Source organism: Paraphaeosphaeria sporulosa, assembly GCF_001642045.1.
Source record: "Paraphaeosphaeria sporulosa strain AP3s5-JAC2a unplaced genomic scaffold CC84scaffold_6, whole genome shotgun sequence".
Lineage (NCBI taxonomy): Eukaryota > Fungi > Ascomycota > Dothideomycetes > Pleosporales > Didymosphaeriaceae > Paraphaeosphaeria > Paraphaeosphaeria sporulosa.
Genome location: NW_017253365.1, coordinates 2,214,474 through 2,241,873, shown reverse-complemented (window position 1 = coordinate 2,241,873; position 27,400 = coordinate 2,214,474). Strand labels below are relative to the sequence as shown.

General features: G+C 54.1%; 9 protein-coding genes across 9 annotated transcripts; 5 read left to right on the top strand and 4 right to left on the bottom strand.

The window, feature by feature from the left end:
• Nucleotides 1–1,183: 1,183 nt before the first annotated feature.
• On the top strand, nucleotides 1,184–2,538 carry CC84DRAFT_828658 (uncharacterized protein). Its single transcript, XM_018187552.1, has 2 exons — nucleotides 1,184–1,780; nucleotides 1,934–2,538. Exons 1-2 carry the CDS (start codon nucleotides 1,455–1,457, stop codon nucleotides 2,418–2,420), a joined length of 813 nt encoding a protein of 270 aa, XP_018035512.1. The 5' UTR covers nucleotides 1,184–1,454; the 3' UTR covers nucleotides 2,421–2,538.
• Nucleotides 2,459–4,322, bottom strand: CC84DRAFT_828624 (uncharacterized protein). Its single transcript, XM_018187551.1, has 4 exons — nucleotides 4,299–4,322; nucleotides 3,771–4,227; nucleotides 3,371–3,712; nucleotides 2,459–3,321 (listed from the first exon to the last, which is right to left on the bottom strand). Exons 2-4 carry the CDS (start codon nucleotides 4,159–4,161, stop codon nucleotides 2,657–2,659), a joined length of 1,398 nt encoding a protein of 465 aa, XP_018035511.1. The 5' UTR covers nucleotides 4,162–4,227; nucleotides 4,299–4,322; the 3' UTR covers nucleotides 2,459–2,656.
• Nucleotides 4,323–11,898: 7,576 nt separating this feature from the next.
• CC84DRAFT_1260385 (uncharacterized protein) lies at nucleotides 11,899–18,151 on the top strand. Its single transcript, XM_018184986.1, has 9 exons — nucleotides 11,899–12,124; nucleotides 12,177–12,264; nucleotides 12,327–12,397; nucleotides 12,453–12,685; nucleotides 12,739–14,465; nucleotides 15,138–16,546; nucleotides 16,592–16,933; nucleotides 16,977–17,754; nucleotides 17,806–18,151. Exons 1-9 carry the CDS (start codon nucleotides 12,077–12,079, stop codon nucleotides 17,949–17,951), a joined length of 4,842 nt encoding a protein of 1,613 aa, XP_018035510.1. The 5' UTR covers nucleotides 11,899–12,076; the 3' UTR covers nucleotides 17,952–18,151.
• A 416-nt stretch (nucleotides 18,152–18,567) lies between these two features.
• On the top strand, nucleotides 18,568–20,047 carry CC84DRAFT_1165469 (uncharacterized protein). The gene has a single exon (XM_018178722.1). It carries the CDS (start codon nucleotides 18,781–18,783, stop codon nucleotides 19,783–19,785), a length of 1,005 nt encoding a protein of 334 aa, XP_018035509.1. The 5' UTR covers nucleotides 18,568–18,780; the 3' UTR covers nucleotides 19,786–20,047.
• Nucleotides 20,048–21,374: 1,327 nt separating this feature from the next.
• On the bottom strand, nucleotides 21,375–22,271 carry CC84DRAFT_1050756 (uncharacterized protein; the record flags this gene model as incomplete). The annotated part of the gene is made up of 1 exon (XM_018173472.1): nucleotides 21,375–22,271. A coding segment is annotated over one exon (897 nt), but the record flags the coding sequence as incomplete, so codon positions are not given.
• A 1,091-nt stretch (nucleotides 22,272–23,362) lies between these two features.
• Nucleotides 23,363–24,465, bottom strand: CC84DRAFT_1218519 (uncharacterized protein; the record flags this gene model as incomplete). Its single annotated transcript, XM_018183008.1, has 2 exons — nucleotides 23,363–24,261; nucleotides 24,345–24,465. The coding sequence occupies 2 exons, from the start codon at nucleotides 24,463–24,465 to the stop codon at nucleotides 23,363–23,365; spliced, it is 1,020 nt and encodes a 339-aa protein (XP_018035507.1).
• A 244-nt stretch (nucleotides 24,466–24,709) lies between these two features.
• Nucleotides 24,710–25,397, top strand: CC84DRAFT_1165468 (uncharacterized protein). The gene is made up of 3 exons (XM_018178721.1): nucleotides 24,710–24,824; nucleotides 24,874–25,219; nucleotides 25,267–25,397. Exons 1-3 carry the CDS (start codon nucleotides 24,810–24,812, stop codon nucleotides 25,311–25,313), a joined length of 408 nt encoding a protein of 135 aa, XP_018035506.1. The 5' UTR covers nucleotides 24,710–24,809; the 3' UTR covers nucleotides 25,314–25,397.
• On the bottom strand, nucleotides 25,268–26,374 carry CC84DRAFT_828055 (DUF1348-domain-containing protein). Its single transcript, XM_018187550.1, has 4 exons — nucleotides 25,995–26,374; nucleotides 25,704–25,950; nucleotides 25,505–25,574; nucleotides 25,268–25,456 (listed from the first exon to the last, which is right to left on the bottom strand). The coding sequence occupies exons 1-4, from the start codon at nucleotides 26,069–26,071 to the stop codon at nucleotides 25,395–25,397; spliced, it is 456 nt and encodes a 151-aa protein (XP_018035505.1). The 5' UTR covers nucleotides 26,072–26,374; the 3' UTR covers nucleotides 25,268–25,394.
• Nucleotides 26,359–27,399, top strand: CC84DRAFT_1165466 (AhpC/TSA family protein-like protein). The gene is made up of 4 exons (XM_018178720.1): nucleotides 26,359–26,694; nucleotides 26,774–26,880; nucleotides 26,936–27,246; nucleotides 27,296–27,399. Exons 1-4 carry the CDS (start codon nucleotides 26,645–26,647, stop codon nucleotides 27,329–27,331), a joined length of 504 nt encoding a protein of 167 aa, XP_018035504.1. The 5' UTR covers nucleotides 26,359–26,644; the 3' UTR covers nucleotides 27,332–27,399.
• The last annotated feature ends 1 nt before the right edge of the window (nucleotide 27,400 follows it).

Sequence of the window (27,400 nt, the reverse complement as noted above, 5' to 3'; positions counted from 1 at the left end):
GCATGTTCTATTCTAGAAGGATAAAGACACCTTCCCGATACCTTCACAAGCTAGTCGCAGTCATTGAGATACCGTGTGGTTACACGAGTGGCGTAATAAGCTCCAGATGTCGTATTGCGCGCTCGAAAGCGCAACCTGATAGGCCTTGGGCAGGTCGCACATGCAACGGCGCGCACCACCATTCACTGTGCAGAAAGTGCGAAGAGCGCACCTGCGCCAACGGACAATGTACAAAAAAGCAAATGAGGCAATTGAGTGCCCTTTTTAGTAGTGATGGCACCTGTAGTGGATCACATTCTGCAGCAAGTGTTACTCCAAGGTCTGAGCACTTCCAAGCAGGTGCGTGTCGCGTGGCAGCTGAGCACGCTTGTGTCAAAGGAGAAGGTGTGTGTAACAAAACGCGTGGCGGCTCGCAGGATGACTTGCTTACTAGGGATCGGATCCGCGCGTGGGGATACTCTGTACATGCGTATGCAAGGCAATGCCAACACTGTCAATTCCAGCATGACATCCGGCCCTGAAGTTTCTTTCACAAGCTGCTGCAACTGCCACTGCGCCAAACTTACTCGATCCGTTGCCCATCCATCTCATGAATAAGGCGACACGTACGACTCTGACATCACCCTTGCAGCCCAAGAGGCAGTCCCACATGTTGTAGCCCCTCGGCCCGAGTTGGCCCCTGTCAGATCGGGCTCCACAAATCGGTGCGTCCGCACATGACACGCAACGTGCGCTAGCCCGCGATGACCTAGTTTAGACGCGTGCGTGCACTGGAGACGAGTCATCACCCACGAGGGTTCCTGAGCCGAAAACCAGAACCTTGATGTTGGAACCTAAGAACAGACGGCCAAACACAAGATTTCCCCATCCCCATCGCCGTGCCCAGCTCGCGGCTGCGGCGAGGATGCACATGCAAGAAGCGCAAACGCAAACGCTGCTAGAGTGCAAAACTCTTCGCTTCTAGCGCATCCCTGTGATTGAACTCTATCCTGCGTCGCTCAGTCTTCCAATCGTTCTACCTCGGTAGCTTGCTAACAGGCTCCATAGCTATTCCCGCTAGCTGCCGTCTAAACCTTTTCTTGACACTTTCCCCGAGGGCGGGCGAACGATACGAACTGCCGGAAGACGACCCCAGACCCCCGGACAAAACGACATCGAAGGCCCGGTCAAACGGTTGCTGGGATTCATGGTCTCGTCTGGTGCGACGTGTTGCAAATTGATTGAGGGGTTCTTAATCCACCGTGTTAAGGTTTCGTGGTGGCCTTCAACACGAACGGGGGTTCGCAGCTCGCTAGCTGGCGGAGATTGATGTCGCGAGCTCTGATATATGTCAATATTGGAGTGGAAACGGCGGGCTTGCTTCGATAGACGGTGAAGCTGCCAACGTGCAGGATGCCACGCTATCAACGTCCTAATGTCGATGTTCGCCCGAGTCGGCGAGCCAGCCACCACCGATGCCTCCGAACCAGGTGGTCGTGGACTACGCAGAGAGACCTCGGGGAGAAGGCAACGCGTCTGACCTGACATTGAGATGCAGTCATCCGCGGCGTTCACGCGCCCAGCGTCAAACAGTCTTTGGTGCATCAGTCTCGCAAGATCGTCGCCAGACTCGGTCGAAGGATTTTGCACCTGCTCCTCGCCTTGCATACTGCACGAGATTCGGGCGTCTCTGCCCCACATGTCCACCAATCCCGAACCAGCAATATCGCCGTCCAGCGTCTAACCTCGAGGCAGTTTGCACTCCACTCCACTCATCCGCCATTACGATCATGCAGCCCAGGTTGGATTCCCCTTTGATTCCACTTGACGACGGCCATGAATGTTAAAAGTTTGTTGTGCGGGGAAAGCCTCCTGCAATACCGAAGCGAGATAAATGGCGCCTGTCAGGTCTCATCGGTACCGACAGGACGACAAGCTAAGATCTGAACATTAGAGGCGGCATCGACCCCCGAAACAGCGCGGGTGTCACCGGCGCTGCCGGCAGAGACCGGGCGCCAGGCCACGCAAATGGCGCTACGGAATTGTCTCCGAAGGCCCAAGACGAAAGGCGGAACAAGCGTCTGGGGAAAACAGCTCTCAAAATGTATGTGAAATTTAGGCGGCCAGATACGGCCCACTGCTGTGCATTCCAAAATCCTCTCGCTATCGTACAAGCCCCAATGATTCCGATCCCGCTGGCTGCCCCAGAACATGTCCTACTCGTACACAGGAGCCCGAAAGTGGCAGGAAAGGCCGTGTTCCATGCCCGCCGCCATCTCATGCAGCTCGCAGCGGAGAAACCGAGAAAGAAATTGCAAGGGCCGCTGGCGAATCAATGCCGCGCCTCGCGAAACTTGATAAGTCCAGGTGTATCGCGCCACTACAATGACGACTTCGAAAATGATGCGAACGTATGCGTCCGTCCAGAAATGCTCCGATGATTTTTGTTCCCAAGCCCATCCCACGCGCGCGTCCAATCCTGGCTCCAATCGCGATCCCAGAAAACTTAACCCAATGTAACCCCTTGACCCCAAAATAGAATAGAACGAAATATAGATACTGTGAATTCGAGCAGCGCAAGCGTGGAAAATCCCGCCGAAGCGTGCGATGGCGAACCGGAAATAATAGTGCCTCGTCCTGAGATGTGGAGGCTGTAGTGCAGCGTAATTTCTTCTGCTTAAAAGTGGGACATGCCGTGATGGCTGTATGTCATGGGTGGGGCGCCTTCTTCTTGAACCTGGCCAAGATGTCCTGGCTCGGTGTACCAATGTCCACCAATTGGACGGCTTTGTACAGGTCCCTCCGGTCCTGGATTTTGACCTCCGTGATACGGATTCCAAGGTGGGGGGTAGTTGTAAGGATTCCCAGATATTATGGGTGCCGATAGAGGAGCCGAAGAGTGTGGTCCTAATGTGGTCGAGTGAATCGCCGCTGGGCTCGTGTCCAGTGTAGTGGGAAATGGATATGGCGCGGCTCGTCGGTATTCGTGTGATGGGACGCCGAGAGGCTGGTTCTGAAAATGTTGTGGTAGGCCTTCAATGTTGCCGTACGACATGGATCTACTTGGAGGCTGAAAGTTCTGTGGTGCCCAATTCTGATGTTCTTGATGGTTTCCAAAGGACATTGTGGAACTTGCGCTCTGAAGTGTCGCAGGTGTGTGCACACTCGAAACATTCGACTCGCTGCCGAAAACCGTACTTGCAGTTGTAGGAGATGGACGCCAGTAACCTGTGGAAGAGGACGGGCTCTCTGAAACAGACGAAGAGGGTAAAAAGGTAGTGCTCGGAGGCCACTGTGTGTCGATGGGCTGCGGGTATCCATATCCAGGTTGTTGTACCGGCACTAAAACCATCAGTGACCTGAAACAACAATCATGATCCAGCAAACTTACTGCCGCTTGATGGGGTGATGTGGTGTGCATCACTGTCGGATTCGCTAGATACATCATATCTAGAGCCAGAATTTGTCGACAAATTCCCCGGAAAAGGCGGGCGAAACTCATCCACTTTGGATCCTGTCACGGAAACGGCGTGTCGAGGGGACGAAATATTGGAAGGAGAAGGCGCGACGCCGTTCGCTTCTTTTGCAGCGCCTGCCTGTGCCCGAGACTGTTCCGGTGTCTGGTCCACGGGATAGAAGTTGCATTCTTTCTTCAGCCGGATGCAGTTTGCGCAACGTCCAGTGACTTCGTCATTTGCTACAAGGCATCTTATCTTCCTCCGGCGACAGTGTCCTGGATAGCTTGGTCAGCGACAACTTTTTGGGGCAGTGCTAGCCACCGTCTTGCTTACCGCACGCGACTGATGTACGATGGTAGCCCAGCTTGTTCCGTCGCTTGTCACCGGTAGGTGACAGCTCGCTGGCGGCCCCCAGAGCTAGGTTGCGCATGTGGGGTGTCGAAGATGAACGTCTGATGACAGTAGCCTTGTCTTTAGACGCGCGCCTCTTTTTGAGCAGTTGTTGCTGTGGAGAGGTTTCGGCAGCTTGGTCCGTTTGCGCCGAGTAGTAGTCAGGGCGCTCATCCAGGATTTCGGGAGATGTAGTTTCTGAGATAGGAAAGCCCGCGCCTGAAGGTTGGGCCAAAGGATTGTAGGACATTGCGTTACTAACGGGCTGCAAAAGCAACGCGTGGTCCAGCTTAGCAGCAACTATCTCCGCACGGCGCTCCACCCCGACAGCCATAAGAGGCACAGAGTAGTATCGCACCGGAGGATCGTTCTACGAGACTCGATATGGCATTGAAGGGTCCTGCAAATATCAGCATGGAGGGCGAGCTAAGACGGACCGATCCCCGCCATGGGAGCAGGTGGCACACATACCGACGCTGTCAAGTGCGGAAGTATTCCCAAACGTTGGAGCCCGCACCACCAGAGGTTGGCTGCAGTGGAGAATCACTGACAAGCACCGTGACGCGCAATGGCGCAGTGCATGAGATGCTGGTCGCCCAAACGCGAAGGTTGCAGTGGAGGGCTAGGATCAGGGAGCGCCGAAGGCCCGGTAGAGCGGCGACAGTGGTCTTTGAGGAAGAAGCAGCAAGGCAACTGAGCAGTGTGCTATTCACGTTCGGGGCACACAGGCAGCACCCACCACCGCAGGTCGGCTCGGGAGGCTCATTCGCAGTCGACGAACGAGCGAGCCAAAAAGCAAGAAGCGGCGAAGTGCGAGGGTTAGAGGATGTACGGAGAATGAATTTTGGGCGACGCTGTTTGGCTGCGTGTCTCAAGTGATTAAAAGTGGCGAAGGACAAGCAGCACACACGCTATTTCCACAACGGGCGTGTTGCGCTCGAGCAGGCATTCACTCGAGCGTGAGCCATCCATGGAGCAGGCATGCATGGCCTGCAGGCATCTCAGGGACCCTAGACCGCATGGCTTGGCCTGGCAGGTCGATCTTGCGCCGCTCTGGCAGGAATGTGCGCACCCTGCACTGTTGGAGGCGCCGCATGAGCCAACTGATGTGCGGGATGGATGAAAACTAGCACGGCCTTTTGTATGGCGCACAAGGCACCAGCTGGTCTGCCCTTCGGAGAGGTTCCAGCAGGGCCGGTGGGTGGAGGTGGTCTGGCTGTCACCGCGCGACGGACTGGCGCCGTGGAGCGTAGCCGCGGCGTCAGAGGTGCTAGAGCAGGCCGGCGCGTTTGTGCGTGCCAGCAGCTTTGGGCATGTCCGCGCGCCCTGACACGGTGGCGATGGGAAACGTCTACGCTCCGGCATCGAAGCGCCTGCTGAGAGAAGCAGGCAAGCCAGGCGCCGAGAGACGTCGAGCCTCATTGCCTCCGAACGCCATCTGCGCGCGGGAGTCTGCCGGGGCCTGGGCGTCTCCAACAGCGCTCGATTGGGCGAGGATGGGGATTTGGAGACGGATGCAGGGCTGCCGACGGCGCCAACGTTGACACGCTGGATGGGCGGAGGCGACGGCGCGGACGAGAGCAGCGTGCTGGCTCCGTGAGGCTAGCAGGCGGTCAAAACAGCATCGTTGAACGCTGCTGCTGCGCGTTCTGGCGCAATGGTGCCATGGCCGTCGCCTCGGTGCAGGGTGACGCCGTCATGGGCACGCATCTGCGACAGATGGCTGCGAGGAGCAGTCCTTCTCCACCGAGGCTCATCTCGCTACCACCGCGCAACTAGACGGCCACGCGCAATGCACGCCAGCACCAGCCCGTCGCGCGCCGCACGCCAGTTGTGTGCCCGCTGGCCGGCGACCGAGCACGCGCCGCGTTGCACAGCAGCCATCGCGCGATGTCACCGGCGCCGTGTGCGATGCGCATGTAGTGCTCGAGGCAGTCCCGGCAGCACGGCGACCATGCATGACGTTCACCGCAGAAGCGCACTCGCACGTGGTTGGCGGGGGGGCCGCACGTTCACCACCGCTCCGCTACCCATGCCAGCCCTGTCCAGACGCAGATGCCACCCCGACCTCGCTCTCGCTGCTGTGTGCCACGCAGCCCACCACCACCACCGCGCTCTCCGCTGCTGGCCGCCCTTGCCCACGCGATTTTGCTTCTTCGCCAGCATCTACTGCCGCCATCCCACGCAGAGCTTGGGGGCAGGCTAGCAGCGGCCCACTTGCCATGTCCCTGCAGAGGCAGCCAACATGGCCTGGGTCGACCTCTGCGCCAAAGTCCCGGGTACCGGCGTGCTGCCTCAAGACTCCAATTCCACACAAGAGCCTCTTCATTGCTTCTGGCTAAATGCATGCGCCGTGCATCCCCGATCGATCCGCTGCGCCTGCGCAGTCACGACTGCGCTGCTTGCCAGTTTTCGGCGGTACCTTGCCTGCCGAACAAGCTTGCGAACGTGCTGCATGGATCGGTCCGGAGCTTCAATCTGCACAGTCGGTGCCGACCAGCCTCCAAACCCAAATGCGCCCACCCTGCACCTTTCACTTCTTTTAGCCTCCGTTGCCCTGTCATTGGCTGTCCAGTCCATCCCCAACGTCGGCGCAAGAGGCGCTACCCACGTTGAGCAAGCATTGGCTCAACGCTCGTGGCACAGCAAAAAGCCGTTATCGCCATACCATCATGAGGATCCAAATACGATGCCTCTTTGACACCTTCCCTAAGCAGTCGCCAGTGCCTGTGCAGGAGCCCTTGCATATCCACTTGCTTTCCATGAGCCCGGTGCAAGCTACGCCCCGCCCGTGCTCATGTTGCTATATTCTGTCTCGGCTCTATTGGAAGTTTTAGCCAGATTCCATGGATATGCCTATTTGGGGCCAACTCTGAGCAGCATCCAGTGGTGGCACGGTACTTCACCTTGACAAAAGCATTTCATTCCTGCACCACGTTCTCGCACGAGCCCTCTTGAATACTCGGATCTATCAACTGGCTTCAGCCCTCGCATTATCTCCACATGACCGAACCTGCGACAGTGATAAACGATGCTGCTTTGCAGTCATTGCGTACGTAATAGTCATCACACCGGGCTGGCTACGCCGCTTACTCCAGAATGCTGACCGTTCGCATCTGTACATTAGATTAACTTCTGCAAGCCTCCGATATTAGATCCTTTAGTATGTGCGCGACGGTCACCAAGGTCAATATTTCATGCCTTTAAGCCGAGCGATCACGCGCAATGCTCCTCGAGAACATGTCGAACCATCGGTGTCGCTCGCCAAAGTCGCTGCACGTACTAATGCGTAACTCAAGATTCAGTCAGTATGCGGACAGACTCTCTCCTCCATGCAATCAAGGAGCGTAGGCCAATAGGTACTCCAATCACGATGTGCTTGTGATTGTTAAGCCATTTAAGCAAGCATATGAACAAAGACAGAGCTTAATTGCAGCGGAAGCATGGACCGACCCACCAATGCGGTCATTTCCGCAATGCCACGGTTCCTATCGTACAGAAACACACTCCCGGTGAGCGATTTTGCGTGCAGCAGTTTCAGGCGCGAAAAACTTGTGTTTTAGATCCCGCGATCTGCGTTGAACGAGATGGAGCATAAATCGGCGCCGCGCTGCGTCGTACAGTAGTTCCCCAACCACCGTGGTACACTAACGGGTGCCTTCCCCCACCCTCAAGCTCTGGCTTTGACTGCCTGAACGGGGAGCCCCACCATGGCACGCCATTCGTCATCGTGACTGCGCCGCAAGCCCACCGCCGTCGATCACAACAGCACCACACGATACAATACTTGCAAGCCTACGGATCCATTCGGGGCCTTTCTAGCGTCGAGTTACACCTGACTGGGAAATTCAAACGACTGGGACCTGTGCAGAATCTGAGCTTCGGCGCAACCAACGCTACCTTGCCGAACTCTACAGGCGTGCAAGGCAAGGCGTTTGTCCGTCTTTGGAAGTCTTCCTTATGTCATCTCAGGAAAGAACCACCAGCCCACTCACATTCTCCGGGCTGGCGACAGCGAATCGGAAAGCCGCCGCTTTCTCCGTTGTGGTCATTGAACACGCCACTATTCAGACGAATCTGGTTTGTCCATCTTGTAGAAGCCACCGGCCCTACTCAAGAATTCTCACGATGGCGATCATGAGGCCACTAACTTTTGCATAGTAGCAACAGCAACGTGCCAGCCACGTGGGCGGTTTCAGGGCGATTTTAGCCTACCACTGGAAGATCCCCTCCCAGTATGATCACCCGAGCAACTTGTCGGCCTAATGACTATGCTAATAGCGGCTGCGTTCTGCTATAGTAGAGGCGGTTGTCCGATCCGGGACCCGGTACCGACACCTGGGCCATGGATTGGTTTCACGGCGACTCACCACGCCATCATATTTTGGTGATGGCTCTCGGCGACTTCTGAATCAAAGGGGAAGGTGTCCCTGCAAGAACTACCAGAAAGACGGCGAACCCTTTCCGATGTACGTTCCGATGTAGGCGGACACTGGCGCGTCACACTCCTACGTGAGGAGTCTATCCATTAGACATTAACAGAAACCCACCATCCAGGCATAGGGGAAGTCTCCCGTATGCGAGTTTTGAAAGAAGCTTCCAGCCGCGACTCCGCTTCTATCGCGCCGTCAACCGCAACTGATAATTTGTATAGCGCAAGCAACACTTGAGTTACTCCGACCGCGCTACAGCCGCACAACTTTGCAGACACAGAATACGTCAGTTCTCGGATTCACCGAACCTGATATATGCACCAGCTGAATCAGTGCGTGTGTCGTGTCCTTTGGAACTTAAATTTCAAAAGAGTCAAAGGTGAAGATGTTATGGCTCGAAGCAGGGCGTTCACTAGCTGACTCCAGAGCATCTCTTGAACGTTACGCGCATGTACGAGCGCAGGTATCCGCCCATACAGTTCGCTTCCCCGAAGTCATTGCAGTAGCGTACCAACTGCCCAAGCATCCGCTTTGCCTGCGCTGGAATCGACTGCGATGTCATGTGATCGTCGTAGCTCCAGCACCATGTCGTCATAGTCTGGCCAAGAATGATCCGATTCGGATCAATGATGGCCCTTGATGGTGGAGCCCAGAAGGCCACGGCCCAGAATGCAGGGTTACTGGCGTAGTCGTCACTATTCAAAAGTAGGCAAAGTCGGGGACCTATGACCCAAGGTTTGTGTGGCTGTTTCATTTTTTGCCACCCCCTTGGCCTTTTATCCTTCCCCGCTCATTGTTCTTCCCCAAAACACCTGTTGTGGGGCCATCGGAACATCCTACGGTAGTTTTTGACCTGGAATACCTTTGTATGGCAATAATGCCACGTGGGACTGGACCCTTAACGATTGCTATCCATTTAAGATATCTTAAGCGGTAAATGGCATTTCGGAGTATTATCCTGCCAATTATAGATGAATTAGACATGGTCTTAGAACATGATATATCAGATAGTCTCCATGGCGACAAGAATACTCTGTCATGCAACCGCTGGTAGCCTAAGGCATCTGGCAAACGGAGCTTTAATGTGTGGGGCTCATGCTGCCAATGGCGACCATCGGAGCTCGCACTTTGTACTCGCAATGACACCAAACAAGATACATTCAATCCTTCTTGCATCGTCGCTGAAAGGCGGTCCCGTAGACTAGAGGCTGCAGCATGCGTACTCCCCACACGGAAAACAGCGCACCTACGCTATGGTTTGACATTCCCGTTGCGGTACTCCGCCGTCCTCTCCGTCGCGGTTTCAAACTGCGTTGCTATGCAGCACCATGCACATGTTCTCCAATGGCCACAGGATCACGCAGTCGAAGCTACCAAACTATGCATGCAACACAGTCTACCATGTTTCGCGGCACACTACCCCAAGCATGCACATGCACAGGAAACCCTCCGACCTTCAACGTTGAGAGCTAGCCACCACTAGCTGCAGCACTCCCAATTCGCCACCAAGCTGCCATGCAGCTGCCACAGCAGCGATCAACATTACGCTAGTCCCCAACACCCAGAGGTGCAAAGGCAGATTCCCATACCGCACCCATTAGGCATAACCCGTCTGCCGGCGCTCGATCTGGGACATGATGATCGTACGTGCATGCATGGCCGCCCGATGTGCCTGCACCAGTATGTTTGGGCGGCTAATTCTCCGAGCAACGGACCGATGCGCAGGTGTGATTGTGTGCGCGCCGCAGGCCTGGGTTCAGACCTGGCTCCAGGCAGCGTCGCTGTGTAGGGATCTGCCTGGCGGGATACTCCGCGGTTGCGCAGTGTTGATCTTGGCTGGTTAGAGTTGCGTTGATGGAAGCCGTGGTGAAGTGCCGGATGTTAGGTTGTACCTGCGCTCTTTCTTTTGTCAAGGTGGTTGAGGAGGGGTGGGAATGGACTAGGTGCATGGGGTCTGCGATGGTTGTCTAGGTTGGGAGTATTGGTAATGCTTGTGTAATGGAAATCTAGATCGCAGACATCAAATGCTTTTCGTAGATATGTTTCCGGCCAAGGGTAGGGGTAAGCTTATCGGTGAGCCAAAGGCACTATTGGATATTATGGTCTAGGGTAGCTCTTGCTATAGTAAGAGAACTTGATATTGTACAAAACCCTGCGAATTGTCTAGATTTGCGAATTTTGATATTCTACCATGAGGTCTATGCTGCTCCCTCGGCTGGCTATAAGTAGAAAGGTAAAGCACATATCTATCTCTCTCATTTATGGTTGTAGCTGCAGGTGTCGCTGTGCCGATCGCTGTCATGTATGTTATATTTTGTAAACCTCGTGTTTTACTCTCATGTAGGCGATGGACTAACAGTTAAGGCATGGAACCATTGAGACTAGAATAACGTGAGACTGGGTCTGCCTATATTCTTTTCTGGTTATGGTGTTCTGTTGCGCAGTAATATTTATGGTGGCTTCACGCGTTGCATAGTCACGATCAGTAGAACTCTTATGGCGCAAAGTGACTGGAACGCAAAGGTCAGTCAGTCCATTCCTCAAGATCCGTACCGAACAACGTCGTGGGGAGGATAGAGTTCCAGTGATGCGTTTCCTGGTGATGTAGTCGCGATCGACCCTGATGTGCAACGAGCAATAGTCACTAATAGTAGTTGTATTGAGGCGGAAGTCAGCACGTGGATTTGTTTCTGCATGAGACGCAGAAGACTGAGCCTATGAAAAAATGGTGCGGATGACCGGTCCTTCAGGCCAATGTACCGGGCGTGAATGCCGTTGCATTTTTCTTCAAACGCCAATACACTGTATCGATTGGATACGGTTCAAATAATTAGTGTCTCGACAATTATGTCGATGTGTGTAGACTGGTATTTCTCATACCGATGGAAGACTGAACCATGGTGGCAATCGCATGAAGGATACAAGGGACAGAAACGATTCCTGCAAGGCTGCGTTGACTTGTTGAGAGGAATTTTAAGAGAGCTCATTCCAGCTCGAAGTAGGAATTCTGCTTCTTCTACAGCTCAAGAAGTCATGAGGACCTAGCGGTTATTGTGTCGCATGTAACATGGAATTAAGTGACTTCAATGGGTAATTCTCCTGCTCCTACGATCTTTCGGCGCATGCAGTTGACTTTAGCAAGGTCGTTCTTGGATTGCTGCACAGGGAGAAATTTCTTGACACAAGTTCATTGCGTGTAGCCGGTGGAAGAAGAGCATGCTTGTTATGCCGTCATGTACCGTGTCCCTCTGTTTTGTAAACTTTGGTATCTGCTCAGGCCATTGATCTAATGCAGCTCCACAGACGGTGTGCTCCGGAGAAATGCGATGACCTTTCCTCAGCACAACATCAGCTGGCTGACTAACAAATGGCTTCAGATAGTGGGACTGGAGGTGACACATCGGACGCTGAGATACCCAGTTTACTGGACACAGGAGAAAGGAGTGCTACCATGATGAGTCAAATCCATAGGATTGTGGGGAAGACTACCAATTTGCGACGCGTAAAGACCTTTGTAGAGAAGATGATGGTGTTGAGGCTCGGCCGAGGCAAATGCACTTGTCGAACCAAGTCAAGCGCGCTCTTAGCGCAAAAGAATGTGCCCCTCCGAGTGCGGCAGGCCAGACCCACGGTCGTCATCCGCTTAAATTATCCGGAGAACAGCAGAAGACTCACCACTCAATTTACTGATCGGACATTCTCATTCCAGCGACCGCGACGTGACTCATTATCTTCTGAGTTCGTATATAATCTTTCTCTCAGAGCAATCGCTCATTCTCTTTGTCTCTATCCCTCAGCAGCAGAAAGTACCCCACCATGGACGCCATCAAGAAGACCTTCGCGCAATGCAAGAAGGAGGGCAGGGTAAGCGCAAACGATGGAGAGAATTTGGCCTGAGGACTGATCATGGATGCAGTCTGCCCTCGTCACCTATGTGACTGCCGGGTTCCCCACCGCACAGGAAACGCCCGATATCATGCTCGGAATGGAGGCCGGTGGCGCTGGTACGTTTCGAACGCTCAGAGCACCCCCAGTTGCTATGGAACCGTGCGATTGACAATGGCAGATATCATCGAGCTTGGGATGCCCTTCACCGATCCGATTGCGGACGGTCCCACGATTCAAAAGGCCAACACGGTATGTTGAGTCATTCGCCACGCCCCTCGAAATTGGCTGACGGCCGGATTTATAGCAAGCCCTCAAAAATGGTGTCAACACGATCGATGTACTCCAGATGGTTCGCGATGCGAGGAAGCGTGGTCTCAAGGCACCTGTCATGCTGATGGGATACTACAACCCGCTGCTCAGCTACGGTGAAGAGCGCATGCTGCAGGACGCGAAAGAGGCAGGCGCCAACGGCTTCATCATTGTGGATCTCCCGCCCGAGGAAGCCCTCCGCTTCAGGAACTACTGCCGCACCTATGGGTAAACGAACTGCAGCACATCCTCAGCAACGGCAATACTAACATTAGAGACAGGCTGTCTTACGTCCCGTTGATCGCTCCTGCTACGTCGGAATCCCGTATGCGTGTCCTGTGCAAGATCGCTGATTCCTTCATTTACGTCGTCTCACGCATGGGCGTTACTGGCGCCAGTGGTACCATGAACGCTGCTCTTCCGCAATTGCTCGAACGCGTACACAGGTTTTCCGGAAACATACCCGCCGCAGTCGGATTTGGTGTCAGCACACGCGATCACTTCGTGAGCGTCGGGAAGATTGCAGAGGGCGTTGTCATTGGCAGCCAGATCGTCAACATTATCGCTGAATCTGCTCCTGGTGAAGGCGCCAAGGCCGTTGAGAAGTACTGCGATGAGATCTGCGGAAAAAGTACCCGTGCGACCAGCACGACTCGTGAAGTTGGTATCATTGAGACTCTGGATGCTGCCAAGGAACCCACTGAGGTCCACGTTGACAAAGTCATCACTGATGCCGATGTTCCTGACGGTCCTGGACTTGCCGACCAGATGGAGGCTCTCAACGCAGACCTGGGCAGTGCGAATGAAAGCGCGCTTCCCGCCCGATTTGGAGAGTTTGGCGGGCAGTACGTGCCAGAATCACTCATGGACTGCCTTGCAGAGCTTGAGAGGGGCTTTAACGATGCGATAAACGACCCGAAGTTCTGGGAAGAATACCGGTCTTACTTCGACTACATTGGGCGCCCCGGCCATTTGCACTTGGCCGAACGCCTTACAGAGCATGCTGGTGGTGCCAATATCTGGTTAAAAAGAGAGGATCTGAACCACACTGGCAGTCACAAGATCAACAACGCACTCGGCCAGATCCTTGTCGCGAAACGACTTGGAAAGACTGAGATTATCGCGGAGACTGGAGCCGGTCAGCACGGTGTTGCGACTGCTACAGTTTGTGCCAAGTTCGGCCTGAAGTGCACCATCTACATGGGTGCTGAGGATGTCAGGCGCCAGGCCCTGAACGTCTTCCGCATCAAGCTACTCGGCGCACAGGTCGTCGCTGTCGAGGCTGGTTCCAAGACGCTGCGCGACGCAGTCAACGAGGCCATGCGGGCTTGGGTGGTCAACCTCGACACCACGCACTACCTTATCGGCTCGGCGATTGGACCTCATCCGTTCCCTACCATTGTCCGCACATTCCAGTCGATCATTGGAAATGAGACGAAGCTGCAGATGCAAGAGAAGCGCGGCAAGCTGCCCGACGCGGTGGTCGCCTGTGTGGGTGGCGGCAGCAACGCCGTTGGCATGTTCTATCCCTTCTCCAAGGACCCGTCGGTTAAGCTCCTTGGCGTCGAAGCTGGTGGTGAAGGTATCGATACCGACCGCCATAGTGCTACACTGAGCGGGGGCACGAAGGGTGTTCTCCACGGTGTCCGCACCTACATTCTCCAGAACAAGCATGGACAGATCACGGATACGCACTCAGTCTCTGCTGGTCTCGACTATCCCGGTGTAGGACCCGAGCTTGCTTCCTGGAAGGACAGCGAGCGCGCCAAGTTCATCGCGGCCACGGATGCTGAGGCATTCATGGGATTCCGTCTCATCTCGCAGCTTGAAGGCATCATCCCCGCGCTTGAGACTGCGCACGCAATCTGGGGTGCCCTCGAGCTGGCCAAGACGATGGAGAAGGGGCAGGACATTGTCATCTGTTTGTCTGGCAGAGGTGACAAGGACGTGCAGAGCGTGGCCGACGAACTGCCTAAGCTGGGACCCCAGATCGGCTGGGACCTCCGCTGTAAGTAATCGAGTGAGACTGGTGCGAATTATGCTGACATTGGGCAGTCTAAATGGCCTGCGTTGGACGCGATAGTAGAAGGATCTTGACTCAGAAAAGTAGGCGAATTCAAACGGGGATACTGTAACATTCCATAGACGCATATGCTGAATCTGTCCTGAAGTCGATACAATGATTGCGGTAGTTGTGCATGTGAGCATGTGCAGCATCTTGGCGTGCTGGGCCTATCTCTGTGTTGCTATTGGGTCGCAATGACGTAACCAGAAGCAGCTGTGCCCATTGAGGTCCATGAGATGTAGAAAGCAATGAGTGTCTGGCCTGTAAAGTGCGGGGGTGCACGGCACGATCGATATGCGGTAGGCAGCGCAGGTGCAAGGCGGAGGACGCAGGGCCAACGGATGCACCACATGGGGTGGGTGTGCGGGTGAGGCCGAGCGACAAGGACCAGCCACAGCGTCGGAATCGTGAAGCGGCACCGTGGCGCATCTCGTGCAGACAGACCAGACCAGCCCAGCAATCCACATCCAGCACCCCCGCTCCCGCCGCGCATACGCACAGTTGTCGTCTTTCGCCAGCCGCCGCGCCGCCCATGACTTTTGCGCTGCCGTGCCATTAGTAGCGGGCCCGAATGCTCCGCAGCCTCGTTCGCACTTCGGCGCACTCGACCCCAAGCAAACACGCTGGACCGCATCGCCCAGCACCTCGACGGCCCGCACGACAACGCCTTTGAGCTCCAGGAGCTTCCCCGACGCACCGACAGCGACCGAAAGGACGTAAAGAGGGCACGTAAGAGGCGGGAGAAGCTCGAGCAGCTTCGTGCGGCCGACGAGATGAAATTCTCGCACAGCCTGCAGTTCAATGCGGTGCCGGACTGGAGCAACCACTACATCGCCTACAGCAATCTCAAGAAGCTCATCTATACGCTCGAGGCGCGTCTGAACCAGCAGGCCCCTGCCGTCGACGCCGAGTCCTCGCCCCTGCTGAACGGCGCCCCCGACGACCCTGACAAGGTTTTTACGCGCGCCCTCGACGTCGAGCTCGAGAAGATCTGCTCCTTCTACCAGATCAAGGAGAGCGAGGTCTATGCCGAGGTCCACGATATACTGCAGGATGAGGAGAGCTATGAGGAGGAGCAGGAAGTATACGAGCACGAGCGCGAGACGATGCCGAGGAAGGGCCGCAGTGGGAGCATCTTCAAGGCCATTGGCTTCAACCGCGCGCGAGGCGGCAGCACGGCCAGCAAGACATCTACCATAACCGAAGAAGACGAAGACTCCGACGACGGCGCAAACGAGACGTCGCTGCTGCGGCGGAGGAGCGAGGATGGACACCGCCAACGGCGCCACTCGGGCGACAACTACGAGGTGGCTTCGTCCCGCCGGAGGACCAGCCAGGTCTTCGATGACTATAACGACATGTCCTTCTCGGTCCTCTACGACAGGGGCGTGTCGCTCAAGCAAAGGATAGTCAGCATCTACGTGTCGCTGTGCGAGCTGCGGTCGTTCCTCCAGCTCAACAAGACCGGGTTCGAAAAGGTCCTGAAAAAGTACGACAAGATCATGGATAGGAAACTCAAGAGTGCATATCTCGAAGAGCACGTCTACCCCGCAGAACCTTTCCAGAAGGGCACAATGGACAAGCTCACCCAGTATCTGTCTCGCATGGAAACCATCTATTCGCGCATATGTACCAAGGGAGATGTGGAGGAAGCAAAGCGGGAACTGAGGCTACATTTGCGAGAGCACGTCGTCTGGGAGCGTAATACTGTCTGGCGTGAGATGATTGGTATCGAGCGCAAAGCCCAGAGCGCCAATATCGGTCTCACACAACTGCTCGGCCGTGACTCTGATCCGAACCAGGTCCGTCGCCAGGGAGACGAAGTCAATGCGCAGCTCACCGAGGTCAAGACGCCCATTGGCAAATATAGGTGTCCTGCGTGGCTGCTTAGCTCCCAGTTCTGGACCGGTATCTTCATCCTTGCCATCTTTGTCGTACTGTTGGTGGTCCCTATCATGGAGAAACCAGAGCAGCAAAACTGCCTGGCTATGGTGGTATTCGTCAGCTTGCTGTGGGCTACCGAGGTGCGTAACTTTGACGTGGACATTAATGGCTACTAACTCCGTTAGACGATCCCTCTCTTCGTCACCTCTCTCCTTGTGCCCTTCCTTGCTGTCACTCTTCGGGTTGTCCGCAACGATGATACTGGCAGGCGGCTTGAGACGAAGCCTGCGACCACCTATGTCTTCGCCGCCATGTGGACGCCTGTGATCATGCTTCTTCTCGGTGGCTTCACCATCGCAGCGGCTCTGTCAAAGTACAACATTGCCAAGATCATGGCTACCTTTGTGCTCAGCAAAGCCGGCACCAGGCCTCGCACTGTGCTACTCACCAATATGTTTGTTGCCATGTTCGCAAGCATGTGGATCAGTAATGTTGCTGCTCCTGTTCTGTGCTTCTCCATCATCCAGGTAAGCTATTATTCTTGATCACAAGATATCTCTGACGTTCCAGCCCATTCTCCGCAACCTTCCTTCCGAATCGAACATGACTAAGGCGCTGCTCCTCGGTATCGCCCTAGCATCAAACATGGGCGGCGCCGCCTCTCCCATTGCTTCGCCGCAGAACCTCATCGCCCTCCAGAACATGTCCCCAGAACCGTCATGGGGCATTTGGTTCTTCATCGCGCTTCCTGTCTGCATCATCTCCATCCTACTCATCTGGTTACTTCTCCTCGTGACGTTCCAGCCTGGTCGCAACACCACCATCGTGCCGATCAAGCCTGTTAACGACAAGTTCACCGTGACGCAATGGTTCATCTGCGTTGTCACTCTGGCCACCATTATGCTCTGGTGCGTAAGCCATCAACTCGAGCCTATCTTCGGCGACATGGGCGTCATCGCCATTATCCCCATCGTCCTCTTCTTTGGTACTGGCATCCTCAACAAGGAAGACTTCAACAATTTCCTGTGGACTATCATCATTCTTGCCGCCGGTGGTCTATCTCTGGGTAAAGCAGTCAACTCCTCCGGTCTGCTGCACACCATCGCAGAGTCGATCACAAGCAATGTAGAGGGCATGAGCCTCTACGGCGTCCTCGTCGTCTTTGCAGCACTCATCTTGGTGGTTGCGACGTTCATCAGCCACACTGTTGCTGCGCTGATCGTGCTGCCTCTTGTGCAGCAGGTCGGACAGAGCATGGCCGAGCCGCATCCGAATCTGCTCGTTATGGGCAGTGTGCTTATGGCTAGTGCAGCGATGGGATTACCGACTAGTGGGTTCCCGAATATGAGTAAGTCATTGCCACGAGTCCCTCGGATTACTCAAGACTGACCGTGAACAGCCGCCATCATGATGGAGGACCAGCGCACCGGACAGCGCTATCTCAACGTCAAACATTTCCTCACTCGAGGCGTACCTGCCTCGCTCATTGCTTTTGTTGTCGTCATTACTGCTGGGTACGGGCTGATGCTTGCTGCAGGCTTCTGATTTAGTGTCTGCATATACCTTGTATTTAACTCGCATGTAATACGTACCGCTGGGATCTGCGAGCTTTGTTTGGAGCGACTCATGCATCAACCGGCGTTGAAACATCTTCAAGATCTGGACGATTATAGTGTCTTTGGGAGGTGATGCCTTTTAGTATAGCAAGTAGAAAGTGCAGCAATGAGGGTCATTTGGCATATGCTCCAGTCATTCCGATCCTCCTGATCCGAGATATAGTGGTTCACTTGCTGAGTACACATTCCATCTGTCTGTATCTCCACGTCGGCTGAGAAGGACATCGTTTGTCAGCGACCCCGTACATTATCTAAGATCGGGCTCTCGTCAACTCGCTTCCCAGCAAGGCGTACCGTGCTGACACCCAATGTCAGTGCAGAGGTAGGATTCGCGCTAGCGACGATTACCGCATCGCGTTAGCACAATCTCTAACATATATGTTTCCGCAACAACTTTACGCCCCTGCCCGAGATGGAAATTGCAGAGAATGGCGTATTCCGGGTTTTCGCCGATAGTTCGACAATGTGCTTTAGATTTCCTATTCCCCTTGCCTCTTCTAGCGAAATCACTGTACAAGAGCACAGACTGGTATACGTCAACATAGTACTGACCTCGAGGCTTAGAAATACGGACAGTTTGTCAGCGAGGCAGATGTATTGTGGAGAGAGAGAGAGTAGACAAGGAAGTATAAGTATGCTCTATTAGCAGCAAGAGAATGCATCACAGCAACAAAGCAGCCTCCCTACCACACTAACCAAACCACCAAACGACAGAGCAGCCCCACTCGAGCTGTTCTGTACTCGAAGCCCTCTACAATATGCACCAACTCAGCCTCCTAGCCGCCCTCCTAGGCACCACCCTCGCCCAAGCCCCCAACACCCGCACAGTCTTCCAATTCCCCAAACCCACCTGGCTCGAAAACATCGCCACAACACGCACCGGGCACCTCCTCACCAGCGTCCTCAACAGAGCCCCGGCCGAACTGCACATCGTCGACCCTTCCGCGATATACAACGCGTCGACCGCGAATGCCACGCTCCTCCACGCATTCCCGGGCGTGAACACCGTGTTCGGCATCTCAGAATACGCGCCCGACCTCTTCGCCGTGGCCGTGGGGAACTACTCCCCCGCGACCGGCGCAACGAAGGGCACGTACGCGGTTTGGAGCGTCGACGTCTCCTCCCTCGCCTCGTCTTCCTCGTCCTCCGCAAAACCCACGTCCAAAGTCCGCAAACTCGCATCCCTCCCCAACGCCTCCGTGATAAACGGCATCGCCGCGCTCAACAAAGACGCCATCCTCATCGCCGACTCCTTCGCCGGCTCCATCCTCCGCCTCGACATCTCCTCGGGCAGGACGCACACCGCGATCAATGATAGTACCACTGCGTTCGCCAGCCCGCTCGGTGTCAATGGCGTCAAGGTCAGCCATGCAACGGACCCGCCCACGCTCTACTACACCAACTCTGGCCTCAACGCGACGTTCGCTGCGCCCGTCGATCCGCGGAGTGGAAATCTGGTGGGAAAGCCAGTCATCGTGGCTGCGAACGAGGCGACCCCGGATGATCTGGCCGTTACGGATGACGGGACTGCGTTCTTCGCGAGGCCATATGCGGGGACGCTGACGAGAGCTAGGGCTGGGGTGGAGGCTGTTATTGTTGCGGGAGCAGAGGGGAGTATGGAGTTGGGCGGTGCGACGAGCGCGACATTGGGAAGGGCGTGGGGGGATCGAGGCGTTGTCTACGTGGCTACTATGGGCGGCTTTGATAGTGAGGGGGGATATGCAGAGGGGGGAAAGATTGTGGCTGTGAATGTGGGCCGGTGACTGTATGATTCTGGAGATAAGGCGGTGGGCGCAGAGGGGACAGAGGCATAGGCTGGAGGGTGGATGGGGGTGCTCGGGGGTTATGTAATGGAGATACCGACAGGGATGGAGATAGCAGGGTGAAATGTTTTGAATGTTTTTCCTTGAATTATTGAAACTTCGTACATGTCGGCTATGAAGTATTCTCCCCGATAATCCACTGGGTACCCAGTCTGCCAGCGAATGTGCCAGCAGTCCTTGCATAGTCTCAGATTGCCAGCTGGTGGAGCATGGCAGCGGATAGATTCGTAGTGATACTCTTGTTCCTCAGAGGAGCTTACAACCTCCGCTTTGCCCTGCACCCAATCAATGCAAAGGTATTGATGCGCATATAATCATGACGAGCCCGCCACGCTAGCTGCGAATATGAGCTATTGTACATGAATTCGTTCCATGCTCTGAGATGAGATGTGAGTCCCATGAGACATCAAAGAGTATCCCGCTCGTTTGGAAGGACCTGGTGTCCATACAGAACCCAAGGTCCTGTTTGACGTGCAAGAATCGAATTCGATCGCAATTATTATTCAAGTGCGCCGTGTGCGCCGTGGGCTGCGTTGGAATGCTGATAAGAGGATTGTGCGTTCTTCCTCGACGGTCTCAGGTTCGTCGCCGGTCATGTCTTCATCGTCACTCAGATCAATAACACCATCGTACTGTGGCATTGACTTTGGGTTCTTCTGCTTCTTTTTCTGCGTAGTGCCAGCATGTGCTGTTTTTGCTGCGGCACGTGTTGGCTTAGATGGTGATGCCGCTGTCTGCGTTTCAATTGACGGCCGTATTCGTCTAGAATTGATCGGGGTGAATCCCCCCGACTCAGTTACCGGAGACCGAGGTGTAAGACCTTTTCTCGTGGGAGGAATGAACTTCCTCCATGCTGACGTCGGTGCTTGCATGGCTAGTGGGGAAGCTGTAGTGGGTCCAGTGACAGGCGATTGTAGAGGCACGCTTGGTGAAGCGTGACTTGGTGCTTGCGGCACGGAAGTTCTTATTTCGAGACCCATCGGCGCGACTGGAGCACGATAGCTGTCAAGCTGCGATTTCGGGTTCTGGCGGGCTTCTGCTGGCATGAACGGAGGTGTTGAGCCTGGCGTTGGTAAGGAGTCTTGTGAAGACGTATTGTTCTTCGGGCGTTGCCGGGCTTCTGAAGCTGCGGGGGCGGCTACTGGAGCACGTAGAGACGCAAATGAAGACTGCGTTCGGGCTTCGACGGTAGGTGTAGATGGGACAGTGATGTCTCCGGCACTCGTCACAGGCGTAGGATGTTGTATGCTTGCGGGAGTTGGCTCTATGGTTCGGCTCGTGGTATCTGCCCGTTGACGTTTTCGAGGTCGCGCCTCTGCTAGATCTAGCTCTGGTTCTGGCTCTATCGGCTCAGGCTTGCCTGCTGTGCCATTACCCCCAGCTCCAGGAAGAACCGTTGGGGGCTTCGTCCTTGCAGTTGGTCTTCCTTTCTTGGGACCAGCTTTGATTGGTGCCAGAGCAGATGTTGAAGGTGGCGCCCAGGATCCGGAGGGTACATCTTGATCAATCGTATCGTCGTCACCCGCGGGTCGATTCTTGTTCAAGTTGTCGATGAATGACCAGACGGCCTTCCACATGTAGCCGTTGACCCTCAAGTCACTAAAGTTCTCACGCAGATTCTCCCGCAGAGAGCGGATAACTTCAAGGAGTCTGTTGTGACTTGTGTCGATGTGGACTGAGATAAGCACTGTGACCGCTATCATCTCAACAGGTGCAAAGGTCTGTACGCCCTTGAGCCTCTTATCTGCGTTTGTGAAAACATTGGGTTCCAGCTCAATGAGGTCCTTGAATGTTTTCCAAACGCATGCCAGATGTGACTTGAGATCATCGTCTAAGAAGCTATCCCTCCCTACTAATTTAGCTAAATGGGTGTGACCCGATTTGTGCATCGGTAGTCCGTCCGATGGTGTTGGGTGTTGAACTTCCAGTATCTGGCTGAAGCATGAGAGTGTCAGCTGGAAGTCTTTCGCTCGCATCCGGTCCTTCTGAAGCGAGTATATGACTGGGAAGTCGCTAATAAAGTGGCGTGCTAAGTCTTGCCAAGATCCTGATGTAGCGCGCATTTTCTCTGCTACCGATAAGGGCATGCCCATCTGTACGCGAGCGAACAGGTCCTCTTCCTGTTGTGGTTCGAGGTTCACATACTCAAATGTGACGAAATCTTTGTTTAGAAAATCCCCTCGCTCAGTCTCTGAGAAAAGATTCTTGTTCTTGCCCTGCACTTGTGCATTTTCGAACCACCACTTCTCCCCTTGATGGTCTGTACAGGGAATAATTCCCCGCACGAAAGCTTGGACTGATGATAGCCTCTGCTTTCCATCGACACAGACAAGAGTTGTCTCTCCTGTCTCGTTGTCTGTTTGTCTGTTGAAGATAATTGGTGGGATGTAATAATTTTCCATAAGTGAATCGATGAGCTGCGACATTCGATCGGCTGTCCAGACGACCTCTCGTTGATATTCTGGGTTTATGTCGATTCTGTTGTCATTCATTGCCTCTAAATTCATCTTAGTCTGTTCTCGATCGTAAGATTTATTAGAAGCTTACTGATCAGCCAATCAATATCGCGAAGATATGTGCCTGGTTTCGCGAGAGGCGGTCGTGTTTTGTACGACAAAGCATGCGTCTCTTCTTCGGCCTCGTGCTGCAGCGTATTAGTACCGCGCGCAGCGAGCATGTATTTTTGCATTCACCTTGGCGACATCCATCTTGCCGGGCATGCCTGTGGGTTGGCATACAGTGTTGAGTCGTGGCGGTCGTTTGAGATGTTACACAATAGGCCCCAGCGCGGTAGATTTAGGGTAAGTGCCTTCGAGCTTAACTACTGTGATAGAGTAATTTTTACCTGCTGATACTATTCTGTATTTGGTTAAGCCCGTCCCATTACCTGCTATCTAAAACAGGAGATTACAGGCGAGAGAGCTTAGGAAAAATGAGGGGACTTCATATTTGCGTTGAAAGGTGGGCCTCTATATACTGTTCCGTGGTGTGCCATGGGCCTGTGGGTTTGATTGGTCGTTGTAGATAGTCTACAACGCCATCTGTTACACAACATGCTGCAGCTGCAGTCACATGTGATATATTTGCAGCTCTTCTTGCAGTTCTTGTCAATGCTCCAGTAAAGGTAAAAGGACATGATCCGTGCATTATCAAGCTTCCCACCTCTCTGGCTCATAAGCAACTAATGCTCAGATAGGTGTAGCTGCTACCCGCATTTGGCACGAACCCTCGTAAGAAATGAAAAGCAAGACTGGAAAACACGACAGTAACGTTGGGGTGGCTCGTATCCAGCCCGCACCCTCCAAGTAGAGGATATAGCGTACACGGGCACTTATCTGAGCCGTTAGTCAGTTTCGAAAGTACAGCACCATGTCTTAATATGAGGGGTTCCGTTTGCACTGCGCAGTATCTCCATCGCGCTTGACGAATGATTCCAGCAATGCTCTGACTTGGTACGGAAAGATGTTGGATTCAGTTTCCGGATTTGCCTATATCGACGTCGTCTCAACTAAGGCGACTACAAGATATCGACCCTGTGGAAGTCGACCATACCCTCTTTCATCGCTTTGCGTAGATAAGCCCCTGCACGACCCAGCTCTCCACCTCCTTTCGTCGATTGCTCGATACCTGCTGCAATTGCGCCCTCGGCTAATTCGTGGAACACTCTTTGACGATCTTCACGGTCCTCGTACATCTCCGCTTCCTCGTCTCTCGTAGAGCCGAACAAGTTTAGATGGGCAAACGCATTCGATCGCTCTGAAAGCACGTGGTGCTCCGTTTGCCACAAAGGAAAGGCATCGGTACCAGCTCCGACAGCCGCTGTTGCTGTTGGCTGTACTAATCCGGCTCTGAGGAAAGCTGCTAACGTATTCATTTGCTTGACCTGAACTTTAGCGTCGCTCGCTCCTCTGCCATAAGTTCTCATAGCGGACCACTTGCTTCCGACCTCAGCTTGCCAGCCGAGGAGGCTCAGGAAGCACTTCAATGTCTTCACCCATCCTCCTGCACAACTGACGACTTCGTCTCCAGCGACGCTCAGCAGCCACTCTAGGACTTCTAGTGCGAAAGTCCGGATGTCCGTAGATAGATGTGTCATAGCAGCGCGAGTATGCAACAATAGTGAATCGGTGTGACTTGCAATGTCCGCTTTTGGCAGGCTCTGAATGAGCTTGAGCATCTGCTGTCTGACGCTGTTCGATCCATCCAGAACCAATCGCTGAACAGCTGGAACAATGACCGAGGCTGGCTGTGGGAGGGGCAAGCCTGGTGGGTGGGTTGACATGACTGTCGTCAGATATGCAAGTGAATCACGTCTCTGTGTGTCAGATTTGTGGTTGAGAAGAGACAGCTGGTGTGCGCATTGTGCTTCCACTGTAGGCGCATGTGTCGATAGCGACTGTTGTTTCAATGCGATCGCTATTGTAATGTAAGCGTTGTTCGTATGAATCGGCGTCTAGTCATATCCCTGCAATTTAAACCGGAGAATTGATGCAACATACCTTTTGCTTTGAAGCTTGTATCGGTGTGATTCGCCGCCTTGGCCTTTGTCTTCCCGACTTTGAGCTTTACTTTCTGAAAATCCTTCTTTTTCTCCTTCTTCTTCTTCGCGCTGGACCCCATTATGACTGTCAACCGCTATCAAGATGTTTACTCCAAAGCTCTTGTCGGTGATAAATTCGCATGAATGCTGCTTGAGCAGGTTCTGGGAGTTACATTCGGCGCAGTGTTGATGGGAGGCGCATGCAGCTGCTCAAAAATTCGTGACTTCAATGCTCGACTAGGCCGCAAACATGATTAGCGCAGCCTGGTCTTGGCGATAGACCAGGGTCTCGCTAGGGAAACTCGCTGCGAACCAACAACAACAGCTCTGCGATTCGCAGACAACATCAACAGGTTTCACCAGACTCTTGATCGCCTAATCTGAACCTCACCCTAGCGGTTCTACAAGTCCTCACATACTCAACATGGCCGAGAAAACCGTACCCCTGCCCAAAACACGTATCGCAAGCCGGAGCTAACATGATGCAGTCCGACGAGACGCTCGCTCACCTTACGCGCATTAGCCAGAAGCCTGGAGTCCAGAGCACGCTCATCCTCTCACGCGAGAATGGAGCTATCGTGCGCACGTCAGGACTCATCTCAAATTCGACGTCCGCAAACCCAAACAGCGCCTTGCCTGCTTCCAACGACGCCACACCGGACAACTACACAAATGGCAAAAAAGAGGGTGGCATACAAAATGCAGAGGACGTGGCGAGCAAGGTGTGGTCGTTCCTTACTGCTGCAGGGGCCCTAGTGGACGGCTTGTACGAAGAGGATGAGGTCAAGCTGTTGCGGTTGCGGACCAAGAAGAATGAGCTCGTCATAATACCAGGTGAGTTCACGCGTTCTGTCGCTTTATAAACCCCTAATTCAAAGCAGATACGAAATTCATCCTGGTTCTCGTACACGACACACCACCAGCTTGAGCGCATCTGCAGCGTGCAGCAGCGCTTGTTCAATAGCCGTTCTCGCGACACCGAACGTCCTCCCTGGCAGCCATTTCATTCTCACCAATGCTTCTCGCCAATTAAAACGGAATTGACGTCCACATTCCCCGAAAACCAACGCTCTGCAACCATCAGCATCACAACTCTCGAGAAAGGATGAATGCGCCAACCTGAGGGGCGGATCTCCACGTCATTTGCACTCATCTGCCTCTTGCGCATGCGCCCGTCATCCGCGAAGGTCTATGCGAAGCAAAGTTAGCGCAATTCGCATACGTGGGATAACGAGAGTGCCTTGTATCAGAGGCGAGTTCTGAAGGCTTCAGGCATATACGACCGCAAGAACAGCCTCTGTACCTGGGCGTAACATACCCAATCTTCAAGACCGTAGCATCGTTTCCACTTCATGCCATCGTGCGCATCTTGATACTCATACCAGAATTGGACCGCGATCTTGTTGTCGGTGAATGCGAAAAGCTCTTTCCGAAGACGGTAGTTCTTCTCCTTCTCCCATTTCTTGGTCAAGAACTCTTCGATAGCTGCGGTGCCAGTGAAGAAGACGTCTCGATTGCGCCAGATGCAAGCTGGAGTGTAGGCAGCGGATATCTTCTTCGGATCCCTACGGGTGTCAGCGTGGAATGAGTGGAGGCATGAGCTGCTTACTGTGTGTTCCACAAATCTTGTGCCTTCTTCACCTTGGCCTCCGCACCTTCTTTGGTGAAAGGTGGAGTCAGAGACATGATAAATGGTAGTGGTAAAGACAAACGGGTGACCCTCTGGGTTATATATTGCTTTCTTTATCGTACGATAGTATTAGTAGATCGAGTGCTATACCGAAGGCAGTAAACGCAGGACCAGTCATTGCTATCTTGTAGGACCCTGCGCCCTTCTACACATGCTTACTCATCGCTGCAATGACCCGTGATCGTTACCTCGCAGGACTCGGGTGACGGATCTCCGCGGCTCTGTGAGATGGGAGATTTCATCCCGACCCCACCGAAGCTGTTGGAATTCGAATAGCTTCGATCATTGCTCTCGCGCAACCTGGATTCCCCTTGGGCAGGGATGCTCTATTTGGAATTGGCACCAGCAAAGGAAGCTAACAACCAGCTTCATCCCTCATTGGGGGATGCCTCGGTGACGCGATGCCCCGCGACGGCCGGTGCCGGTGGAGCTGTCTGATGCAAGCTGCCCCTCACTACCGCCGCCTCACTACACAACACCTAGAACAACACGCTTCATAAGCAGAAGCCCTTCGACACTTACAACCTGCTGCGCTATTCGAAATCTCCTTCACTCATCCATCAATCACAATGGCACCTCTTAAAGTCGGCGACAGCTTCCCTGATGGCGTTAAGTTCGAGTAAGCGATTCAGAACCCTGTTGGACAGTCCTGGTTCAGCAGACTGTGTGCGCAGAAGATACGCTGACGCGCTGTATAGATGGGCGCCCATTACCGATGGTGATGCTACGGCTTGCGGCATTCCCCAGGAGTACGATGCGAGCAAAGAGTGGAAGGACAAAAAGGTCGTCCTCTTTAGCGTTCCCGGTGCGCGGCATTCCTCCCCGGTAGAGAATCCAACAAGCTGACTGCTGCACAACAGGCGCTTTCACACCAGGATGCCAGGCCCGCCACCTCCCTCCCTACATCGAGAAGCTCAGTGAATTCAAGAACAAGGGCGTGGACGTCGTAGCCACCATCGCGAGTAACGACTCTTGGGTCATGAACGCTTGGGGCAAGGTCAACGGCGTCAAGGGTGATGACATCTTGTTCCTCTCAGACACCAAGACCTTCTTTTCCAGGGAGCACGGCTGGCCTGCTGGCATGGGTGACCGCAATGGTCGCTGGGCTATGGTATTCGATCACGGCAAGGTCATCTACGCCGAGAACGAGCCGTCGCCCAAGGATGTCTCTGTGAGCGCATACTATCCTGGTTTTGCAGTTCCTGGCTAATAGAAAAAAGGTTTCCGGCGCCGAGGCCGTCCTTGCGAAGCTATAGACAGCTCTGTAGGCTCTTGCAGATCGACCGTGCCTTGCCAGTGCATAGATGACTAGATATCCTCCATTG

Bases quoted from the DNA above. Each gene is read 5' to 3' on its own strand.
- CC84DRAFT_828658 (XM_018187552.1), top strand. From the start codon at position 1,455: ATGCCTCCGAACCAGGTGGTCGTGGACTACGCAGAGAGACCTCGGGGA. The intron at 1,781-1,933 runs GTTGGATTCCCC...TCTGAACATTAG, and splicing joins ATTACGATCATGCAGCCCAG to AGGCGGCATCGACCCCCGAA.
- CC84DRAFT_828624 (XM_018187551.1), bottom strand. From the start codon at position 4,161: ATGGCTGTCGGGGTGGAGCGCCGTGCGGAGATAGTTGCTGCTAAGCTG. The intron at 3,713-3,770 runs GTAAGCAAGACG...CAAGCTATCCAG, and splicing joins TCGTACATCAGTCGCGTGCG to GACACTGTCGCCGGAGGAAG. The intron at 3,322-3,370 runs GTAAGTTTGCTG...TGATGGTTTTAG, and splicing joins CATCACCCCATCAAGCGGCA to TGCCGGTACAACAACCTGGA.
- CC84DRAFT_1260385 (XM_018184986.1), top strand. From the start codon at position 12,077: ATGGACGCCATCAAGAAGACCTTCGCGCAATGCAAGAAGGAGGGCAGG. The intron at 14,466-15,137 runs GTAAGTAATCGA...CTCGACCCCAAG, and splicing joins GATCGGCTGGGACCTCCGCT to CAAACACGCTGGACCGCATC. The intron at 16,547-16,591 runs GTGCGTAACTTT...TAACTCCGTTAG, and splicing joins GCTTGCTGTGGGCTACCGAG to ACGATCCCTCTCTTCGTCAC.
- CC84DRAFT_1165469 (XM_018178722.1), top strand. From the start codon at position 18,781: ATGCACCAACTCAGCCTCCTAGCCGCCCTCCTAGGCACCACCCTCGCC.
- CC84DRAFT_1165468 (XM_018178721.1), top strand. The intron at 25,220-25,266 runs GTGAGTTCACGC...AATTCAAAGCAG, and splicing joins TGAGCTCGTCATAATACCAG to ATACGAAATTCATCCTGGTT.
- CC84DRAFT_828055 (XM_018187550.1), bottom strand. From the start codon at position 26,071: ATGTCTCTGACTCCACCTTTCACCAAAGAAGGTGCGGAGGCCAAGGTG. The intron at 25,951-25,994 runs GTAAGCAGCTCA...TGACACCCGTAG, and splicing joins CAAGATTTGTGGAACACACA to GGATCCGAAGAAGATATCCG. The intron at 25,575-25,703 runs GTATGTTACGCC...TGCTTCGCATAG, and splicing joins GCTACGGTCTTGAAGATTGG to ACCTTCGCGGATGACGGGCG.
- CC84DRAFT_1165466 (XM_018178720.1), top strand. From the start codon at position 26,645: ATGGCACCTCTTAAAGTCGGCGACAGCTTCCCTGATGGCGTTAAGTTC. The intron at 26,695-26,773 runs GTAAGCGATTCA...CGCGCTGTATAG, and splicing joins CCTGATGGCGTTAAGTTCGA to ATGGGCGCCCATTACCGATG. The intron at 26,881-26,935 runs GTGCGCGGCATT...GCTGCACAACAG, and splicing joins CGTCCTCTTTAGCGTTCCCG to GCGCTTTCACACCAGGATGC.